Source organism: Cyprinodon tularosa, unplaced genomic scaffold (genome assembly GCF_016077235.1).
Source record: "Cyprinodon tularosa strain WSP-4 unplaced genomic scaffold, ASM1607723v1 ctg132, whole genome shotgun sequence".
NCBI classification, from domain to species: domain Eukaryota; kingdom Metazoa; phylum Chordata; class Actinopteri; order Cyprinodontiformes; family Cyprinodontidae; genus Cyprinodon; species Cyprinodon tularosa.
In genome coordinates, this window is record NW_024038137.1 from 572,183 (window position 1) to 593,246 (window position 21,064).

Sequence of the window (21,064 nt, forward strand, 5' to 3'; positions counted from 1 at the left end):
GACTTTGCAAACTTAAGCATGTATTTCTGCAAAGAAAAAACGCTGAGTTATTATCAGTCATATATTTGCTGCTATCGCTTTAGTTCCTGACATTACAGTTTCATTAAAAAATCCACAGAAAATTTAATACAGTCCAGAAAAAGCATGGAGAAGCTCTTTGAGCAAAGGAAGAAATGTTTTTGGGTTATAGTTAACGCAAAAGATGGCTGATTACCAGAATCAAAGTATAAAAAAGGGGTTAAACTAATAGATAGGAAATATTTTGTAAAGTTTCAGAGAGGGCAACAAAGTCCTTTCCTTCCATGCCTGTTGATCTGCACAGGTTAGCTGAGGAAGGCTAGTACATAATTCACTACCTTATATGACAAATTTGGTCATTCAGAAATAATTTTCCTATTTAAAATTATTTAAAGTGTCACAACAGTCGAAACTTGAGATGGTTTTTTTTTTACTACAGATAAAAATTCACCTGCCAAAGAGTGACAGACTGACCCGACCAGATAACCCACCTAATTATTTAACAATTATCACTTTGTTTTAGCAATCATGTTCCATTTGTAAAGGGTGAAATGGTAATTTTTCTGCACAATTACTGTTTAAAAACTACAACTACATTTAAGGGATTATTCATTCTATAGTTTCAAATAACAATTTTCTGAATTCCATTTTAAAAAACAATAAATAAATGTTGAAGATATCTAACTAATCAATGTGTAATTTTATGAGCATTTTAAATCCAAGCCTGATCGATGCTTATTTGCTATTTTATAGAAGTACATGTTTTTAAATTACCTGACTGCGTGATGATGTTGGAACTTGTGCGGCTCGGCTGCATTGCTGTAGCTCTCCGATGAGTCCTCTTACTGTCTCAGCGGTTACTTCTAAATACTCTTGCTTCTTCTGGTTGAAAACTGACTTGAGGCTATATTTGGGACAAATATAGTCAGTTTTCATGGAATTCAAACTGTTTTTATCTTGGTTACTCTAACATAAACCACCACATTGATAACTCTGTTACTCTGCTGCAAATTTTATTGCATTATCAGATGAGCCTGATGATGTAGGCTGTGTTATCTCATTTGCACTTTTGTCTTCTCTTTCTTTAATCTTTTCTCACTTTTTTGTAGTGTCCACATAACATGAATTATTTCCTACATGAATAAAGGTAATAAAACTTTTTACATATATAAATCAAGCAAAGCATTATGGCGAAAGCGATAATGCTCCACTTGTGGCCTATTTGGTAGGGCATTGCGCTTGGATCCTAGAGGTTCTGAGTTCAAGCCCCATTCCCACGGACTGACAGTCTGGGTCTCTGAGCAAGGCCCTTAACACCACACTGCTCCCCAGGTGCCGCACAATGGCAGCCCACTGCTCACCAAGGGGATGGTTTAAATGCAAACAGTGAATTTCATTGCTCTGCACTTGTGACAGTGTAATGACAATCAAATTAATCTGTTGGGCTCTTTCTGGCATTAATTTTATTGCCACTTGCCAGACAGGACACACAAAAAAAAAAATAAAGTTGGAAATAGTGGTAGAGTGAGGGAAATTGTTTTTTTTTCATTCAGTCCAGAATTTCCTTGCTAAATTAGGAATTCCCTGGTTTTTCATAAATAGTAAGAAACAGAAATATAATTTTATTGTCAGTGGAAATGTTTGTCAGAGCAAAGCAAATGGGCAAATGGATGCAAACAGGTTCACCAGTCACACTATAAGAAAAAGTTACAAGGCTATAAAAGCTATGGGAATTGAAATAAAAAACAGGAATCTAAAATGAAAAAAAGACTGTACAGTAAAGGAAAAAAGAACTATGTCTGACCCTGTTTAACAATAAGATCTACAATCTACTATCCACAAACTTTGACAAAACATGACTTTACAATGTTACACAGTGTTATCCTTTGTGAGATGCATGATTTATTTCATAAATCGAGAACATGTACCTGGAAAGGTCTTTTAAAACAGTGCTGATGGTAAAAGCTGCCTCTGCAGGAAGCGTTTCCTGTGTTTCTCTCATCCTCTTCAGGTCATTAACTCTGGTAGCCAACTCTGTCATCCTTTTATCACAGTCCTGACAAACACAATACTTATTTTACTTAAAACATCCACATACATGTGTGGTTCAATCAGTTATCTGGGGATCTAATAACTTTTTACAGCATTTTTTTTATGTTACCTGCATTGCCTGCTGCTGTTGTGTCACCTGGCGGATATCTGGCAACACAGACAGCTCCTCCACATTTTTGGCCAGACTGCTTAGATCTGTCTGTATGAGAAAAGCTCTTCTCCTAACTTGTTGAATTTTTTCTTCCTGCAGGATTGAGGGTTGAATGAGTTCTTTGAGGCCACATTCTATTGCCCTCTTGTGGTTTTGAAGAGTACTGATCTGATCAGAAAGGGTGGCTTGGCCTTCTGCTGTGGAACTGGCTATAAAGGAGTCCCTCAGCGTCACAAGCATTAACAGATCTTCTTCAATTTCAGCAACTTGTTTCAGCAAAGCCTTAAGAAAGGAAAGAGATCAACATGTGAAACAATAAATTCCGATACATGAGGATTCCAGTTAAAAATAACTATGTGTTTAAGTCAGCGGACAGAGAGTGTATGGTTATCTTTCTGAAAGGGTTGTACCTCCAGAGCTTCTGCATCAGGCTTCAGACCGCCTAAGCTGTCCTTTGGGCTTTGGAAGGCTGCTATCCTCTCATAAAGAGCTGTCAAACGATGGCGGCACTCTTTCAGTAACTGGTCAAAGTGTTCTTCATCACTCAAACCTTTATCAAGCCGCGCACACAAACCCTGTGGACATTCCAGGCAGACAGAGCAACAGTCTTAAACTGAGATCTCAGAAAACATCTTTAAACCTGTTCGTCATGGTATTTTAAAGATAAAGTCTGACATCCATGTGATAACTGACCCTCCTTTATTACAAAATAACATTATTTATGAAAAAAGTAGGATACACTTTGTTTATTTATCATAAATGCTTGTAAAAGCTAGAAAACTGTTTGAATAATTGTAGAAAGAAGGTCTTTTTTTTGGTATTGACCAAATTAAAAGTCTCGGCCGAAAAGCAGTTAAATAACTTTTTACTTGCGGTTTTGATCTATTGGTCTTTAATCACTGGCGTTATTTATACATTGTTCAGTTTTAGATACATGATCATTTATCTGTGGGGTATAGATTAATTAACCATAACAAACTCAAAGTATATGTCACCTTGCAAAAAAATATCTGACGAATAAAGGACACAGCTATTTATTTGTTTATGTTTTTTAATAGATAAAAAAGAAAAGCATTTTTCTTAATGTATTTTCCGTTTTTCATACTGACTCAGACCTAAAAAGTGGAGACAATTGTATTCTATTATTTCTCATGTATTTCAGGGTGGCGTTATAACCCTTAAAACACATCATGCTAATATTTTACCTTTATTGTTGCCATAAGTGCTGACTGACGGGTCTCTAACTCATCCCAGGAGGAATCTTTCCACACAGGGTTCCTGGTTTTGTTAGCCAGCTCAATTCTCTTCTCCTCCAGGTTTATTAGAGTTAAGTTCAGTGATTCGGATTCAGCCTCCAGCTGACGGGCCAGGAGGGAGGCCTGTGCACGCTCAGCTGTGCCCGGCCAGGGGAAGGGAGCAGAAAGCTGTTCAGCCTGGAGCTGCAGCTCCTTCACTTTACAGCAGGCCTCTTGTCTGCTGGTCAGATACAGCGAGGTGAGCTCTAAATCATCTTGCAGCGCCCTACAGCAACAGAAGACAGGACAATTATAAAAACGGGACCACCAAAGGAGGTGATGTTCTGGTGGTTTAAACATGAACTTTTCAAAGATATATATTTGGGTCTGTTTACCTGTAATAAGGCTGAACTGATTCTAAAAGGTTCTTCCACTCTTCCTCTGTTTTCTGAATCGTTGCCTGAACCTTTTGTTTTAGGTCTTCTTCCTGTAATCTTTGGATCAGACAATCTCCAGTAACTCTGAGCTCCTTTAGGCAACCTTCTGCTACTGTTGTTACATTTAACACAGCCTGAAACAAAAATATATGTTTGTATTTATCACAAAAAGTCCCAATGACTCCATATATTTAACAGATTACTGTTTGACAGCTTTGCTTGGCAACCTACTATCCCTGTTTGTTCAGCTTATGAGTCACTGTACATGAATACTGCTTAGTGAAGAACTGGTTGGACCGAATTTAGACAAAGAGCGAAACAAAGCAACACGTTACAATGCTTTGTAAACATATTAATATGACAGACTAACACAAAGTAGCTGTAATTGAGAGGTAGAGAGAACATAACACACATTTTATCATTTTTAAAAGCATTTTTTTTAACAGCATCCCTTCAGTATGATGCTGCCAGTGCCACCTCCATGTTTCCTAATATAATGAATGGTGGTGTTGCTAAATACTTTTAGAGGGCTCTGCAGCTTTTATTAGAGGCATCTATAAAAGCACATGCTTTAAAGGTTTATTATCCTTGATGTGGATGCAACTATCAAATATAGAGTAGCTCACTACTGTATTTTAATACTTGTTGCATTAGTGGCTGAATTCAAGTGGTACCAGAAGAAGGTGTTATTAGTTAAAAATGCAAAAAATAAAATAAAAATACATGTCAGTTATAATTTCCTTTTACTGGTTGTTTAGTTTATACTTAATAGTAAAAAATTTATAGTAAAAAAAAAATGTGATTGATGTTAAAGGTAGAGTGGAGGATTTTCTAAAATTTTTGAAAAGACCCGCCCTCTCCACTTAAAAAAAAATGCACATATACAACCCTGCGGTGTTGTGGTCAAGACCACCTAACCCGAGACCAAGACAAGACCAAGACCAGAGTGTATCGAGACCGAGACAAGACCAAGACTTTTAGGGTCCGAGACCAAGTCAAGACCAAGACCAGCGCCAGTATGTGACAATAAAATGTGAAACATGATCAAAATCACTAAAATTGATCTAAAAGACCCACATTCACATAAAAACACCTAGATATTTAACACAGAGAACTGGAATAAATATATACATCTTTATTTAGTACTTCTGTGTAGTAATCACAGAATTTCAAACAATTAATCAAAGTCGATCAAAATTGTATTTTCTCTGCCGTTCATGAACAGTACATACATTTATGTTGTTTTTAAATGTGCTATTTCAAAAAAATGTGCAAAATTCTGTAAAATGTGTAAAACTGAAAAAAAGCCAATCATTTCTCTTGTTTCTCTAGATTAAAGCTAAATTATATAACTTTTCTTAAATAAATCTATATCTGTCACCAAGTTGTGAAATATGTTATGAGGCAGATCATTTGTTGAAAAAATAGATTGATCTCCTTCACTGCATTTACCAATTAGACAGGTTATTGCTTGGATTTGAATCCAAGCATCCATTAAAAAGAAGGATCTTAAAGAAACTGATAATATTCTGATGATTAGCATTATTTCCACAGTTGTGGTCTTGACCGGTCTTGAAATAAAATGCCGAGTCCTCAGCGCCCGAGACCGAAACAAGGCCGAGACCAAATGCGGTCAAGTCCGAGACGAGACCGAGACCATAAAAAAATGGTTTCGAGACCAAGACCGATCTCGAGTACTACAACACTGCAACCCTGTACTCCATCCTGAGAGGGAATGCCTATTAAACACGTGCGAGAGCATGCACAAGCCCATTCTCCTCGTGCAAGATCATACAAGATTACTGTCTAAAAGAAGAATTGCAATTTTCCACTATGTCAGACTTACCACTAGTAAGTGAAAAGAGGGGTGAGCACGTAGGACGGCCTTACGTAAACATATCACCAGAATGATTGACAATTAGGAGGACCATTTATTTTGATGATCCACCCAGAAATAGAACATCCTCCACTTTAACTTTACGCTAAATGACACAAACCTATCATATAGTTCTGGATTTCAAATATTTTAAGAAAGTTTGTGTTTCCCAATGTGGAAAATGTTCCTACCAGAGCACAATGAAGACTCTGCTCTGCGGAAGTCCTTATTTCACAAGCATCAGCGAGAGGAAAGTCCACACTCCGTCTCAGATCGTCAAGCCACGACTGAATGGATTTGACCAAACCCTGAAATATTTCCAAATCATTTGTCATCGAAGGGGTCGCCTCTTGTAAGCCACCTCCGATGTTTGTGAGAAGGTTGTGGTATCGTTCTAGCAGTTCACTGCTCTGATCCAGAAGCAAAGACTGAGGAAGGCTGCTGCTTCTTAAAGATGATACCAGCTTAGCTATAAGCTCTGTCCTCCCCCTGCAAATCACAGAGAGAAGAGTCACAGTGAAATTAACTCTTAGTGTGACCAGGTGGAAGTTGGCGACTTTGTCCTGTGGGAGTTTCTTAAAATCAAAGATGAGCAAAAAGGATTTTAAAAAATCTATTAACTGATTCATATTCTGTTTATTACATCTGCTTAATGATTAATGAAAGTTCTGAATTTGATTAATGTATATCTACACCAACATTTTTTCTAATAGTGTGAGTATCTCTGATCATTATAAAATGTTTTATCAAATAACGATAAACATTTTGTGTATAAAAAAGGGATTTATGCCAAGGTGGATCTATCTTAAGTTGAATATCTATTTAAATTGGTATAAAAATCATCCAGATTGCAGATTTATTTAAACAAAATGTACTGGAAAATACATAATTTTTGTTAAATTCCTGAAACTTAAGGCAGTATTGTGAACTATATGGCACATTTGAATGAAAAAAGCAGTTTTAATGAATAATATTGATAAGTTATAACTGAAATACGTTTGATTTGAGCCTTAAAAACTTCAGAGCAATTTACCTTTCGTGAAGAATTTCCTCTTGCAGAAGAATACGATCCTTCACCTTCAGTGCCTTTTCCTCAGCTGTGTGAAGCCACTTTTCCAGCTGCTCCTTCTCCATACGCAGCCTGCAGCATATGTAAAGCGTACAAAGATCTCAGGCTTAATGCACAGATTGCACGATATATGAAAAAATACAGATGATTAAAGAGATTAAAGTGAGAGACACTTTGCCACTCCCAAAACAAGCTGAACTTGCAGAGGCTCTGTCTCTGTCTCGTTTATCCTGTTTTCATGTCAGACTGTTCAACGTTTGTTTAAAAATCAAAGAGAGCCTCAAGGCTAACTGTTTTCTGATTTTGTAATATACATAAAAGCTTAAAAAATGTTTTAAGGCCTGTGACATTTTTTTAATAAATTCAGACAAAAATTACAAGAAATTACAAGAATCCAAATATAATGTTAGATCCTCATGAAATGTATGAATTTTAGTGACTACAGATGAATGAAAATATAAAGTTACCTGTCCAAATGTTTTATATTCCTCTCAGTCTGCTCCTCCACTTCAGAGAAAAGCTGGTGAGTGTTTTTGATCTTCTCTTCCAGCTTAATCCCACTGACAGACAGACTCTGGAGGCTCTCAGGTGTGGCTATGGAGGCCAGAACCTGCACATCCTCCAGCAAACTCTGCACCTGTTCCTCTTCAGTGTGGAGCTGCCGACATAATTCCTGCAGGGAAAGATGTTAGAGATTAACTTTTTAAAACACTGAAATGTTGTGAGATGATTTGGCCAATTTCAGCCAAATCTCTGGTTAAAACTCTCCCTTGATGTCATGGTAAGCCTTTATGATATTTTTTCATGCACTTTTTAAACCACGGATAGACTCAAAATATCAGGTAAAATGATGATACATGACTCATAAGGTACAAGGAATGTAAAGGAAGTGAAAAGGGCTGAAAGAAAACCAGAGAGGAATATATCTGCACATAGGATTTAAAATTTGCGCACATGATTACGGAGGGATGGGGCAGAGATTGAGAGAGAAAATAAGAAAACCTGCCGTTAAAATAAAGACTGAGATCCTATATCTATGTAGACACATTCACTGATGAATAAACAGCTTGTGAGAAAAAGTTAAAGGCTTAATACTAAAAGGGTCTAAATTGGTCAAAGAGTATTTTGGATATATATATGTATATGTATATATATATAAATATATATATATATATATATATATATATATATATATATATATATATATATATATATATATATATATATATATATATATATATATATATATATATATATATATATATATATATATATATATATATATATATATATGTATATACATATATATACATATATATACATATATATGTATATGTATATACATATATATATACACATATATATACATATACATATGTATCTGTATATACATGTATACATACACATATATATGCATACATATATATATATATATATATACATATATATATATATATATTTATACATATATACATACACATATATATATATATATACATACACATATATACATACACATATATATATATATATATATATATATATATATATATATATATATATATATATATATATATATATATATATCAGCAACTTTAGTAACTGAATATAAATAATGGTAATTTTGAAAACTTTATAAAACGGAGATATATTAATTTGCTACTTGCTTACATTTATCAATCAAACCACTGCTGTTGAGCTCCGTCTATAGATCTTAATCATCAAACTGAGAACATCTGAAAGGGGTTTTTGAGGTGAAGGTTTCAAAAATCATAAAATAAGCTAAGCATGTTTGCAGCCGATATTCAGCTACCTTAAGTTTCCCCAGCACCGTCTCAACATCATGACCAGAGAGATTGTGGAGGGAGTCCTGAATCCTCTGGAGGGAGCTGAGAGATTCTGTCATCCTTTCAGAAATTTGTCCCATAGTGGCCACCATCTGGTTATACACCTCCTTACTTTCCAAAAAAAGCTCCTTCACTTGCTCTATTTTCTTATTCATCTGAGTCTCAGCCACCTTAAAAACAGACAAATAAAATCTCTCATAGTATTTTCTACAGCAAAATATGCTCCACATATTTCAGATTGATAAATAATATTACTAAAAAAATATTATATCAGGAATTATTAATTCAAAAAGTCACTTTATTAAATAAAATGTATTAATTTAAATAGATACGATGTAAGGGTTAAAAGTGATGTGCCTAAATATGATCATAAAGGCACAAATGTGTCATAAAAATATAAAGCAGAAAGTCTAAAAAATATATAATTTGAAATGCTACCAGAACATTTTTACATCCATTCATCCATTTCAGCCCCAAAAGCTACCTGCAGCTCCAGAGGAGTCTCTGCGCTTTGAAGCAGCGACTGAATCTCAGCAACTCTTTGGTGGAAACGCTCTGCACTCTCCTCTTGGGTCATAATCTCATTCTGCAGCCAGAGTAAAAGAAGTTAACGTCTTTCAAAAAGTAAGCTGGGGAATCAGAATCAACATCAGTTCATATTCTAGCACACAGATGGGCTCAGTTTTACCTGCAATCCCTTTACGTCGTCCTCAGTTTGGAAAGAGGGACACTGAGAAAGCACAGCTATTCTACCTTTGGTCCAACTCTCCACTTCCTCCCCCATCTGCAGGAGTCCATCCCATATGGTCAAGCAAAGATGGAAGTTTTCAAGGTGGGAATCGGTTCTTTCAGATAACTGAAAATAATTATTTTTCAATAACATGTCAGTTATAGAATTAAGAATGAAATATAATATTAGTACAAATTTTAATAAAGATTAGAAATAATTATATCATTTAGGCTGTAGTTTCTCCTCTTATACAGACTAAGACTTAGATGTTTTTATAATTTAAATACAAAAACACTGCATTAGCATTTAGCCTAGAGAGGTGAAGGATAATCCTAATAACGATGCTTGTAGCTGAGATCCGCGTCCTGAGCATTATGGACCCTAATCTGCTTATTTTTTTTATTCTTAATTGCATCATCCTTTGTCACCCTCCAAAACACAGAAAGAACAGCAAAATATATCAAAATATGTCTGCAAACTGGTTGAACTTACATCCAGCCAGCGATCCATGAGTGCATCCGCTTCCCTCTCAAATGGAGCAGCGTTGCAGCCTGGGATCTGACGCAGGATAGACTGAAATTGTCTAGAGATACAGCGGACCTCCTCTATGTCATCCCCGAGACCATTTAACTCTTCTTTAGTTTCCTTAACCTTCAGAAACACACACAGATTTTACCTTTGAACTTCCCTCAGATCACACTGACGTTGACTTTTTTTTTACTAATAAGGGGACTTTGATAAGTAATTGGTTGCATGAATTGTATTTTGGGATATAGAAGTGAAGTGCTAGAGGTATACATCCTTTGCAAGGTGGTGTATGCATAAAGCTAAACATCCTGCTGTACCTTAGAATATAGCCTCTGCAGGTAGTCTCTTCCTATGTAGGATGCTTGTTCACCTATGGTTGTCTCAGCTCTCTGCAGAGTGCCACTAAGCTCACTATGCATGCTCTGAAATTTCCTCAGCAGCTCTGTCAGGAAAACAGTCTGCTCCAACCTGTGTGTAGATCCAAACAAAAACGCATCAATAAAACACATCGACAGAAATGTCACAGCTAAACCCGACTTTATTTTTACCGTTCTGATGTGGCTTTCATCGTCTCCTTCCAGAGACCCTCAGTTTCACTGCTCTGGTTCTCCTCTGGAATTCCTGGTTTTGAAAAAGCATCACGTATATACTGTACCTCAGAGCCGAGGTTGGCAAGACGGCTTTCCAGCTCTGTCAAAGCACGCGTCCTATGGAGAAGATTCAGTGGATGTAAGAGGCTACTCACTTTTTATGTTCATTGCAGCTCTATTGATTTAATACAATAGTCTAGATTATTGTTTGAACACAGATATCACACAAGATTTGTATTTATTTAACTGCTTTAGCTCCAGTAGGCTCAGAAATGTGTTGACAGAACCAGCTAAGTGTTGTACCTCTGCTGCAGAGCAGGTATTGAGGCTTCCATTAGCTCCAGCCTCTCTGCTGCAGCCTTGGTCTCTCCCAGCACATCTAATAACGCAGATTTTCTCTGAACCAAACTCTCATGATCATTTTCATCTCTCCCAGCCTGACTGTTGGTGGTTCTTTGTCTCTGGTCTTTGTTTTTTAAGAAACCCTCTTCAGATCTCCATATCTGAACTTTGTGTTCTTGAAGCTTTTGCATTTCTGATTTATTGTCTCCTTCCTGTTTCATCCTTTTGACCTCCAACATTGATTCTTCTTCTTCTTTAACACTTGTAGCAGACTGGTCCTGGTCTTGCTTTGCTGAATCATTTCTCCATGTATCTTTGAGACCCATTTCCTCTCTGTTTTGGATTTCTTTACTTCTGGATGTCATCTGCTCAAACACAAGGTCTACCAACACCTGACATGTAACAGAAGCACCATCCATGGTCAGAGTCATCCCAATCGCCTTTAAACTATTGTCAATAATATGAGATTTCTCCATAGCATGCTTCAGTCTCTCCATTGTTGACTGTCCAGATAGTCTTTCCCCTTCTTGATAGGGGTCCCAGTTCGCCATCAGGGTTGGGTTCTCAGCCTTGATGTTTTTCAGGGTGGCCAGGAAGTTATCCAGGTCACGTATAGTGGACTGAACCTCCTCCAGCTGCTGTCTGAGCTGCTCCAGATGAGAAAAATCACTGAGGAGTGGCTGGCAGAGGGATGGCTGCGATGACCCCCGCTTTGATAGCCTTCCCATTTCCTCCTTCAGTGTTTCGTCAATCTCCTAGGATACACATCAAGGATTAATGCTAATATTTGCATATTTTAATCAGAACTGGTTGAAAATGTTAGTTTACCTTAAGCTCTGAAAACACTGTGGATTCAACCAACATTAGAGAGGAGACGTCCACAGAGCGCCTGACTTTCTGATCCAGTTTATGTGCTGTTATTGTCCTCCGATTGTCTGCAGACTCCATCAGATAAGAGGCTTTTTTCAGAGGCTCTATTTTTCTGCACCAGCGATCATAAAAAAGCCACATTTTAATAATGCATTGTGTTAATCACAGAGTTAAAATATTTTATCAAGAATAGAAAATTCATATTTTTCATTAAACATAGTTAGATCAAACAAGTTTTACAAAAAATCTCTGAGTGACTATTTTATTATGTTTGATTCGTTTGTATCATGCAAAACTGAAAAAGAAGTTTAGAGTTTTAATTGATACTTAAAAAGAAAGAATATCTTTTGTTCTCTACGGTCATTCAGGGTAAATCTGCTAATTTTACATTTTAGCCATAAACCCAAACAAAGACAAACATGTTCACATGTAAAAGACAGTTATGTCTCTGGAAAGCATCGCCAAATCAAATGAAAGTTTTTGATCCTATAAACTTGATCGTATGTGTAATGTAAGCAACAATATGTCACAGCTTTTAAAGCTCCAGCCCAGCAGGGCAAAGTCCTTCAGCCATCCCAACTCCCACTGATGGCAGCAAGGACACAGTGAGCCTGTGGGAGTCGAAAAGGCATTCGCTGCCAGTCTTTAGGGTCATGCTGACCACAAGTTGGTACTTTTTGGATTGTTCCTTTATAAAGGTTCAATAAAGTTGGGTTACTGAAGCTTGGGAGACTGAGTCATAAATAACTTCAATTTTCTCATTATGTTAAAACAGTTCTTGTTCTACTGAGTAATTTTAATTATATAGGCTCCTCACTTTTATGGAAAGAAGCTTGCTGTACTACATCTAAAATGGCCTATAATCCAAGGTATTTCTGCAGCACTGATTGACTCTGCTGGCGACCAACACAGGGAACACAGCACATGCAGCGGTTTCTAAAAGTATTCATACCTATTCAACATCATTCCAACACATAAATATGATTTTATGTAAATATCAATATAATAATATAGCTCTGTTTCCATTTACATGGCTTTTGTGAACCTTCTTATTAATTTGAAAACTCTTGCATGCTCTGATGGGTTTTCTTATTCATTCTCCCATTAGAACTCTGCATCTCTGCAGCTCCTCCAAAGCTACCACTGTGATCTCCATCTGCTTATCTAATAAATGGTCTCTTTATTGTGAGTTTAGATGGAGGGCTATTAACCCTTTAAAGCCCGATCCAAGAATAAAACAAAACAGAAAATTACTTTTTTTGGTTTGAAGTCCTTATTTGGACTTTTACCAAAATATGTAAAAAGTAAAAACAGAAATACATTTTTGATATTAATAATTTTATTACTATGCGATAAGTCAAGATTATTATTTTTGTGTAGTCTTCAGCCCTCTGTTATCAGGTATATCTGATTGTGTACAATAGGATTTTAAGCAAAGTTTTTACCATTAAATTATGCAAAAGGTGTCAGACGCAAAACATTTCAGAAACCGTATGTATCAAATATGATACATTTGGCATTACAGGGTTAATGCATGCAGTACAGTTCTCTGTGAGATATTTAAACCTTGGATTACATATTTTCATAACTTAATCCCTCCTCTTATTCCTGGTTTATCTGGTGCCCAGGATTTTATGTCGGTGTATGGGAATAAATGGAGGCAGATTCCCCCCCCCCCCCCGTAATTGGCAGTTATGCCATTATGTGTAGGTCTATCACATTGAAATACAATAAAGTATCCTACAGTATTTTATTGTAACCTGACAAAATCTAAAAAGGTTTAAGCTGTATGAGTAAATGTGAGAGCAGAAATTCTCTTAAAGCTAAATGACTGAACACATGAGAGATGACAGAGACGTACTACAAACCTCCTCATTAATCTAGATCTATATTTTGCATCTAGTACTGTAACTCCCCAAAACTGATCGGAGAATACAAACTACTTAATCCTTGCCTTCCTTGTGGATCCTCTTTAGGAGGGGGGTCCATCTGTGTTAGGACAGCTGGTTCTGGGATGACGGTCCATTCTGCCTCCTGTTTGCTCTCCACAGTGTTACTCCTAACAACTGCCTGGAAGATGTGAGAGAAGCATAGTAACAGATCATCGAATCAACAAGGAAAAGATGGAGCAGTGTGCGACTGCTGTTACTGTCTGCTAAAGGGTCATGCATAGGTCAAGCACGGGCAGTGAAACTACTGAGTGGGTTTTTATTGGACGGATTGATGTAAATTAAGATATAACTAAATAAAGTATACATGATTCATTTTAATAGGATAAATATTGAAAGTCTTCCCATAAATTCGGACCAAAGCATATTTCTTTAGAACTTACCCAGATTTATAATAAACTATTGGGTTTAGTTCATTCTAACCTAACAGTAAGATCAAAACTGACCAATTGCTTATAGCTAAAAAACTAATAATTGTAAATTAAAAAAACATTTAAAATAAAAACTTCAGGACTAAGAAATAACAAATTCTTTAGAATCAAAGTGTATAAAGAATCCATCTATCTGCAAAAATCTTATTATTTATATAAGAATGAACAAGTTTCTCTCTTGGCTGAAAGGAAAGAATTAACTTCTGTTGTTTATTCTTATTTAATAAGGCAAACCTGAAAAACTCTTGAATGATTGGATGACTTGGGATGCTTGCCTTTTGATCTAAAACATATAACATCAAAGACAATATATTGATCAAGTCTTTGCTATTAAAAAAAATCCAGATCATAATAATGGTAACAAAGGAAACCTTGTCTGATAAGATAAATTAAACATCAGGTCGAAACTGAGGGAGTAACCTTAAGGTTTGCATATCGCAAAGCTGATCTTCAAAGAAGGTTCAAAGTTATTTCTGCTTGTAAAACAGCAGAGAGGTGTGCAAACCTTGTTTTTTCTCCATCAATTTTGATATTCTAATGAACAAACTGCACCTACGTCAGGAAAATAAATGGCACTGATTCGCTATCCATAAAAGTCAGCAATGGCCAAATCTGGCTGTAGGGATGTTGTCACATAAAGAGGAAATGCCTAACTGGATACAATGAACTTATAATTTTTTTTATAAAACATAAGCTAAAATTAAATAAAAGCTCAGCATCACAATCAAGGCTGAAGACGGCAACTAGTAAAGGACAAATGAGGAAAACAACAAGGATAGAGGCTCTTCAAAGAATTAACAAAAAGTGAAAGTTTTTCAAAATAGTATTTGTTCTTTCCTTAAAACTTTTCAGTTGTTTGTATTTAACATGTGGAGATTAAAAACAAAAGTGAAACAAATAATATTAGTAATATCATTATGTTCTTAAGTAAGCCGTTAACTGTTGGATGCAGCTTAAAGCAAAAAAAAAAAACAGTTCTGGTTACTTAACGCTTACAGTAAGAGAAGGATGGGTAAGATGTGCAAAGCATCATTCAAAAGTTTAATCTACAAAAAAAAACTAAATTTCTAGATGATTACTAGAAGAAAACATGCTTTACTTTATCTTAAATGTATATAGAATGAAAAATACTGACATTAAACTTCTTAACCATGTAAATAAATAAAGCTTCAAAGCTTACAGAGATCGATCAATTACACAAAGAAAACAATTTATTTCATCATACCTGTATGTGACTTTGTGCTTGCTGATTGCTCTCTGGAAGGTGCAGCAGGCGAGCTCGCAGCAGCTGCTCTTCAGCTCGTAGTGAAGGCTTCTCCTTTTTCTCCCACCCGTCTCCTTGGCTCTGCATCAAGTGGTCCGTCTTCCCTGATGGGACGTCCTGAACTCGCAGCTGGAGGGCGTCATCGAGTCTTTGAGCATGCACTCCCTTGCCTAAGGGCAAGATGTCTGGTTGTGCCCTGTCAAGGCTCTGCACTGGAGTGAGACTGCAGCTTGGCTGCATGTCGGCCAGACTCAGTGGGGTGTTTACCTCAAGCTGCCGTCCCCTGCTGAGATAAGAGATGTACATAAGGAGGAGGCCAGGGGGAGTCAGAGCTGCTCAATACAACAGACATTTCATTAATTTTGTAGACAGCAGGGATTAGAAAGATAAAAGTAAAAAAAAATGTTTTGCATCATCTAAATCTATAAGCTCAATGATTTATTTTTTCTCAGATCTGCAAAATTTACATTGGTAAACCTAAAAGTGGTTAAACAACACTTGTCTTATTTGTTAATATGCAGTAAGAAAGGACTATAATGTGAATGATATAATTAGAGATCACCTAAAAAACAGAGAGCTAATAAAATCTAAAACAAGCTGATAAAAAAAAATTGAGACCGAAATAAAAAGAAGAAAAGCAATTGATACGAGAAGGAATTCAAGCTGTGATCAGTTAGTAAAGCTATAATCCGAAAACGAAAAGGTCTGGAAAACAAAACAGCGAATTTTATCACTGGGATCCAAAACATGGAAATTGGTTAAAATACAGGAGTAAGCAAAAAAATTTGATCAAAATGGATCAAAGTAATAAAAAAATGACGGGTGAATCCAAGATCCAAACCAGAAAAATATCAAATAAAAAATGACAAATCCCATTACGGCTTTCTATAACTCAGCACATAACTGTGTGAAAGCATTTATTTCATAAACTATGAATTTTGCTATTTTTCTGTATTAGAAACTCATATGGGCAGAAAATCATAAACTAAGCTCATATTTTATTGTAAATAAACTGATTAAAAACACAACATTCTGGCAAGCCTTAAATGCATGTTTAATCATGACAGTAAGTTATTTCTGTGCTATTCTACTCCAGTTGGAAGAGCGGCTAAATGTCTGAATGTCATTCATTTTCACAATCCAGGAAAACAGGAAGCTGTGGATTACAAAATAATTGTACCTAGACACTTTACTAAACTTTGAAGCATATATATAAAAATGCTTTTTTTTTTTTTTTTTTTTTTACAATTTGAATGACTTGTAAATGTTGCAACAAAATGCAGTGGACACTGCTCATGCTGTTTTTTTTTTTACTTCTATAGATAAGCAGTATCTTACCTCTTAGGCAGGAATGTTGCCACACTAAGTTGGGTTTTCTGCTCTTTGTCAGGTTCTGTCTGTGGGTCTGTTGGCAAGTGGGAGGATTTCTCTAGTGTCAGGGTTTCACAAAGTTCTCCAAGGACTTGAAAACGTTCCTCTATTGACCCAGTCCCCTGGGTAACGTCCTAGAAATAAGGAGATAAACTTCTCTTAAAATGAGAACAACCTATAGCTATTAATCCTTTTAATTAGCAATAGGTGCTGCAGTAATGTTAAATTCCTGCTGGTACCTGATGGCCGTGCTGCAAGGAACTGAGGTCAGTCTGGTCAGCAGCTTCATGCAGAGCATTAGTAAAAGTTATACCAACAGAAAATGGCTGCTCTACTTTGATTTTACATTTTTGGATGGAAATAAAGTCAGCCATTTCCCGGCGCACACCCTGAATGTAACAAAAAAGGAGATGCTTACTATAGTCTGTCAGCCTTGTCGACATTATTATGTTAGTTTATCTTTAATTCACAGCAGGTCAAACATTTGTAAACAGTCAGTACACTATATTAGAATCACACATTAGAATTAAAAACATCCATGGTGAGTTTAAAAACCTTGTATTATGTTATTTTAAATCTTAGGCAGAATAACAACGTTTGTCTTTTGAATTTTTATTGTACTCTTTTCATTTTCTGTCATACCTCCCACTGGTTTCTGACTGAGTCAGAGAGAAGCATCAAGTCCTGGAGCTGCGGCCCTGAACAGAAGGCCCCAAAAGCTTCCACTGCCCCCAGAAACTCATCGAGCATGGCAGGCTGAAGAATGTTAAGAGCTTTCTGCACAGAAAAACAAACAGCTGAACACAAATATCTCACATATTTCAGAATGTTTCCTAAACCCAGAGCTTTCATTTGATATAACCTTTTCCAGGGTTTATAAAGAGAAGCAGCAGGTAGGTTCAAACAATTTTTTTTTTAAATGGATTAAAATAAGATCTACCTGTTTTTTCTTGATGTGTGACTCAGTCATCTCTCTGCCACCGAATAATTTTATAGCTTGCTGTATGCGTCCCTGCAGGCGAACCCTGGCCTTCTCCAGTCTGCTCCTGGCCATCGACTGGGCTTTAGAGTGAACCTCACTGCGGATCATCGGCGGTGGCTGGGTTTGACTTGGTGCCAGTTTGATGTTTGGTTGCGACGCTGTTCCCGACTTTTGTTTGATACTTTGACCGTGTGAATAAGATGAACGCTTCGTTTCCACTGTAACTGACCCCGCTGCATGTATAGACAGAGCAGGATGTTCAGTTTGAACAGAACCCTGATGCTGGCGTACTGGTACCATGACAGGCTCAGGCGTGGTTTTTATTTCAACCAGGGATACAGTCCCTTTCCTCTCCTCTGTGCTTGATGGCTGGAGTTTTGAAACCTGGAGACGTGTTGTTCCCTGATCAGGAACCTGAACCAGTTCTGGAATTTGCCGTTTAACATGAACAATCTGTTTGGTTCTGGCCTGAACAATCTGTTTGGTTCTGGCCTGAACATATGACCCAGTTTCTGGATGGAGAGTTTCAGACAGTTGTATCTGTTCACAGAAGTCACCAATTTGCTTCTTGAATCCACAGGAACTTAACTTTTCAAGTATCTCCTAAACAAAATTAAAGTGATATTAATCATATTTCCCACAGTACGGTAACTTATTGTTTAAGTGCCGTTTAACGGATTCAACTTACTTGAGTTTGAGAGACGGTGGCTGCAATCCGGACCTGCATGTCAGCTCTACTTAAATGTTGCAAAGAGGCTTTTTGTTGCTCAGAAACAAAGTCTTCCAGGAACTGCCACTCAGCTACCACCTGCTGTGTTAGCATCATCCCACGAGAGATTAACACCTATAAAGATACAGTGAAATTAATATATTAAACAAATCCAAAACACTAAGGTTGGTGTTTCTAAATTAGATTTTGTTGTCGCTAACTTTGACAGCAGAATCAAATGCAGAGCGCCCTCCTTTGCGTTTCTTTTCCATCAGCTGCTCATAACAGTCCAGGGCTTCTGTGCTCCAGTGATCCAGTTCAGCCACACATCCTTCAAGTTTGGATGCTCCTCTCTGCAGTTCCCCACATAACCTTTCGGTTTCAGCAAGCTGATGAAAAAAACACAAGGGATCAAATGTCCAGTTAAAACCGTCCACCTGAATGATCAGTTCTTTATCAGATAATGAACACGACAAAGCTAAATCTACACAAGGCATGGCTTCCCATTTAAACTGACAGGACAGGAAAGTAGAGCAATAATCAGAAAAGAAGCCAAGGCACAACAGTGGTGACCCTGGAGGAGCTGCACAGATCCATACCTCTGGTGGAGAAACTAACCAAGATATCCTGAAACATATTCTCTAGTGGCAAGAAAAAAAAAAACTTCCTTAAAGAAATCTATACCCGTTGACTTTAAAGTTTAGCTTAAGTCTTCTTGATGTTGCATGATTATGGAATAGCATATTTTGCAAAATAAAACAATCAGAGCAGCAATAAATTTTCTCAGCAAAAGAACTGACTCCAGGAGCCACATCATGCTTTATTGTTTATGATTTTTGAGAAAAACAAAGTAATTTTCCTCCTGCAAAAACATTATGTACTTCTTTTTATTAGTCTTTATCTTTAAATGTGTTCAGAATACGTTCAGGTTTGTGGTTTTAAGGTGATAAAATGTAACCTGACTCCGCCAGATGGATTTGCTCCGCATATCCATCTGGAAACCTGCCTTGAAGGTTGAAGTAAATTTGGAAAGGGGTGAAAATACTGGTTAGACGATTGGCCTATGTTGGTGATAGACGGGCCAAATAAACCAATCAGATCAACGAAGCATATGACGTACTAACAGCCAAGCTACTCTTGCTGAAACCAGTTGGGAGAAGAGCAAAAACATCTTTTCCTTTGAGAAAAGCCTCCAGAGCAGTGTTTTGCTCTTCTTTCAGTGAAGAAATACTCTGTAATTCCGATAAAACTTGCTCGATAGCCACGCTAACGCTAGTTTCATCGGCTGAAGCCGCCATGTTCTTTAGACTGAACTGTCGCGCTTCTCGTTGCGTCACACCTCAACCCGCCTCAAAGCCAACGCTGATCTGACGTTCGTTTGGTGAACGGCTCCAAATTTTCTTCAACGGAGAGTCTCCAGACTGATTAGCGAGTGAAATCTTGAAAGCTCGCGAGATCAGGATGATCTCACGAGGCTAGATAAAATGTGGAATAGATCAAGAAGTAAAAGTACTTTAGCATTTCCTATCTAACTTCCATGTTAAAGGTATAGTGGAGGATGATCTTTTTCCGGGTGGATCATCAAAACGATGACCTAACACCATCATTCTGGTGATATGTTTATGTAAGGTCGTCCTACGGGCTCATCCCCATTTTCACTTACCGGGGGTGAGTTTGACGTAGTGGAAAAATTGCAAATCTTCCTTTGGAAAGTAAGCTTGTATGCGCAATGCCAACAGCAATTTTAAAACAGAGCATGCGTGAGGAGAAATGGGCTCATGCATGCTCTCACATGCGTTAAATAGGCGTTCCCTCTTGGGAGCGGTTAAAGGGTTGTGTATGTGCATTTTTTTTACAGTGGAGAGGGTGGGTCATTTAAAAAAAATTGCTAAATCGTCCGATATACCTTTTAGAAATGTGTAAATAAACTATAAGAAAAAAAACCTTTAGGAGAGTTTTCTTCAGGTTTTCTTTAAGGGGTGTTTGAAGGTCTGCAGAAGGGATGTTAGACGACACATCTACCTCTCCAAGCTTTGTTCTCATGGACTGACAAAAAGAGCAAAGATGGAAATGATACATTAACTTTGTAACAAATATTTAATGAAATCCACCTTTTCAAACCTGCTCACCTGTAGTTTTTGTCTCATATCCTTTAAAGGGACTGAAGATACCTCCAGTGGCAGTCTCATGAGCAAGTTAGCCTCTTGTATTAATGAATCTGACATCTGGATAGAAGAGGAACCGACTTTGGGTCCTGAAAGTACTTCCTAAAAACAAACAAACTCATATCAATCCTCAATGTTATTATTTCAATAAACAAAAGCAATTTTCTATATTTTGTAATAAGGCAATGTTGCCAAAATAGACACAGAACTCAGAATTAGCATGCAAACTTACAAACACAGTCTTTTTCATGCGTTCAGCCCACTGCAGGTTGACTTTGCTGATTTGTTTCACCAAAGTGAGTCTAACCGAAGCTTCTGTCATTTCACTAAGGAAGTTTCCCACCTCATTTAACTGAGCATGACATGAAGCCCACTCGCTCACACCCTAGAACAAAAACATTTTAAAAAGTAAATCCAAAGCCCCTCTTTAAAGATTTCTGCTTTATAT

The 21,064-nt window shown here is 36.9% G+C and overlaps 1 protein-coding gene across 1 annotated transcript in view; it reads right to left on the reverse strand.

Moving 5' to 3' along the window:
- The window catches only part of LOC119778375 (nesprin-2-like), a 105,509-nt gene that overhangs the window by 65,350 nt on the left and 19,095 nt on the right, over nucleotides 1-21,064 (reverse strand). The window contains exons 16-43 of the mRNA XM_038277567.1: nucleotides 20,849-21,001; nucleotides 20,581-20,718; nucleotides 20,396-20,497; nucleotides 18,673-18,840; nucleotides 18,431-18,586; nucleotides 17,701-18,345; nucleotides 17,403-17,537; nucleotides 17,000-17,149; nucleotides 16,728-16,894; nucleotides 15,351-15,675; nucleotides 13,700-13,815; nucleotides 11,704-11,857; nucleotides 10,837-11,630; nucleotides 10,492-10,650; nucleotides 10,261-10,411; nucleotides 9,908-10,066; nucleotides 9,374-9,541; nucleotides 9,170-9,271; nucleotides 8,652-8,855; nucleotides 7,306-7,511; nucleotides 6,803-6,910; nucleotides 5,961-6,258; nucleotides 3,852-4,027; nucleotides 3,427-3,742; nucleotides 2,632-2,796; nucleotides 2,180-2,503; nucleotides 1,947-2,074; nucleotides 793-922 (exon numbers count right to left, since the gene is read on the reverse strand). Coding sequence (XP_038133495.1) covers nucleotides 793-922; nucleotides 1,947-2,074; nucleotides 2,180-2,503; nucleotides 2,632-2,796; nucleotides 3,427-3,742; nucleotides 3,852-4,027; nucleotides 5,961-6,258; nucleotides 6,803-6,910; nucleotides 7,306-7,511; nucleotides 8,652-8,855; nucleotides 9,170-9,271; nucleotides 9,374-9,541; nucleotides 9,908-10,066; nucleotides 10,261-10,411; nucleotides 10,492-10,650; nucleotides 10,837-11,630; nucleotides 11,704-11,857; nucleotides 13,700-13,815; nucleotides 15,351-15,675; nucleotides 16,728-16,894; nucleotides 17,000-17,149; nucleotides 17,403-17,537; nucleotides 17,701-18,345; nucleotides 18,431-18,586; nucleotides 18,673-18,840; nucleotides 20,396-20,497; nucleotides 20,581-20,718; nucleotides 20,849-21,001 — 5,997 coding nt within the window. The remainder of the gene's footprint in view (nucleotides 1-792; nucleotides 923-1,946; nucleotides 2,075-2,179; nucleotides 2,504-2,631; nucleotides 2,797-3,426; nucleotides 3,743-3,851; nucleotides 4,028-5,960; nucleotides 6,259-6,802; nucleotides 6,911-7,305; nucleotides 7,512-8,651; nucleotides 8,856-9,169; nucleotides 9,272-9,373; nucleotides 9,542-9,907; nucleotides 10,067-10,260; nucleotides 10,412-10,491; nucleotides 10,651-10,836; nucleotides 11,631-11,703; nucleotides 11,858-13,699; nucleotides 13,816-15,350; nucleotides 15,676-16,727; nucleotides 16,895-16,999; nucleotides 17,150-17,402; nucleotides 17,538-17,700; nucleotides 18,346-18,430; nucleotides 18,587-18,672; nucleotides 18,841-20,395; nucleotides 20,498-20,580; nucleotides 20,719-20,848; nucleotides 21,002-21,064) is intronic.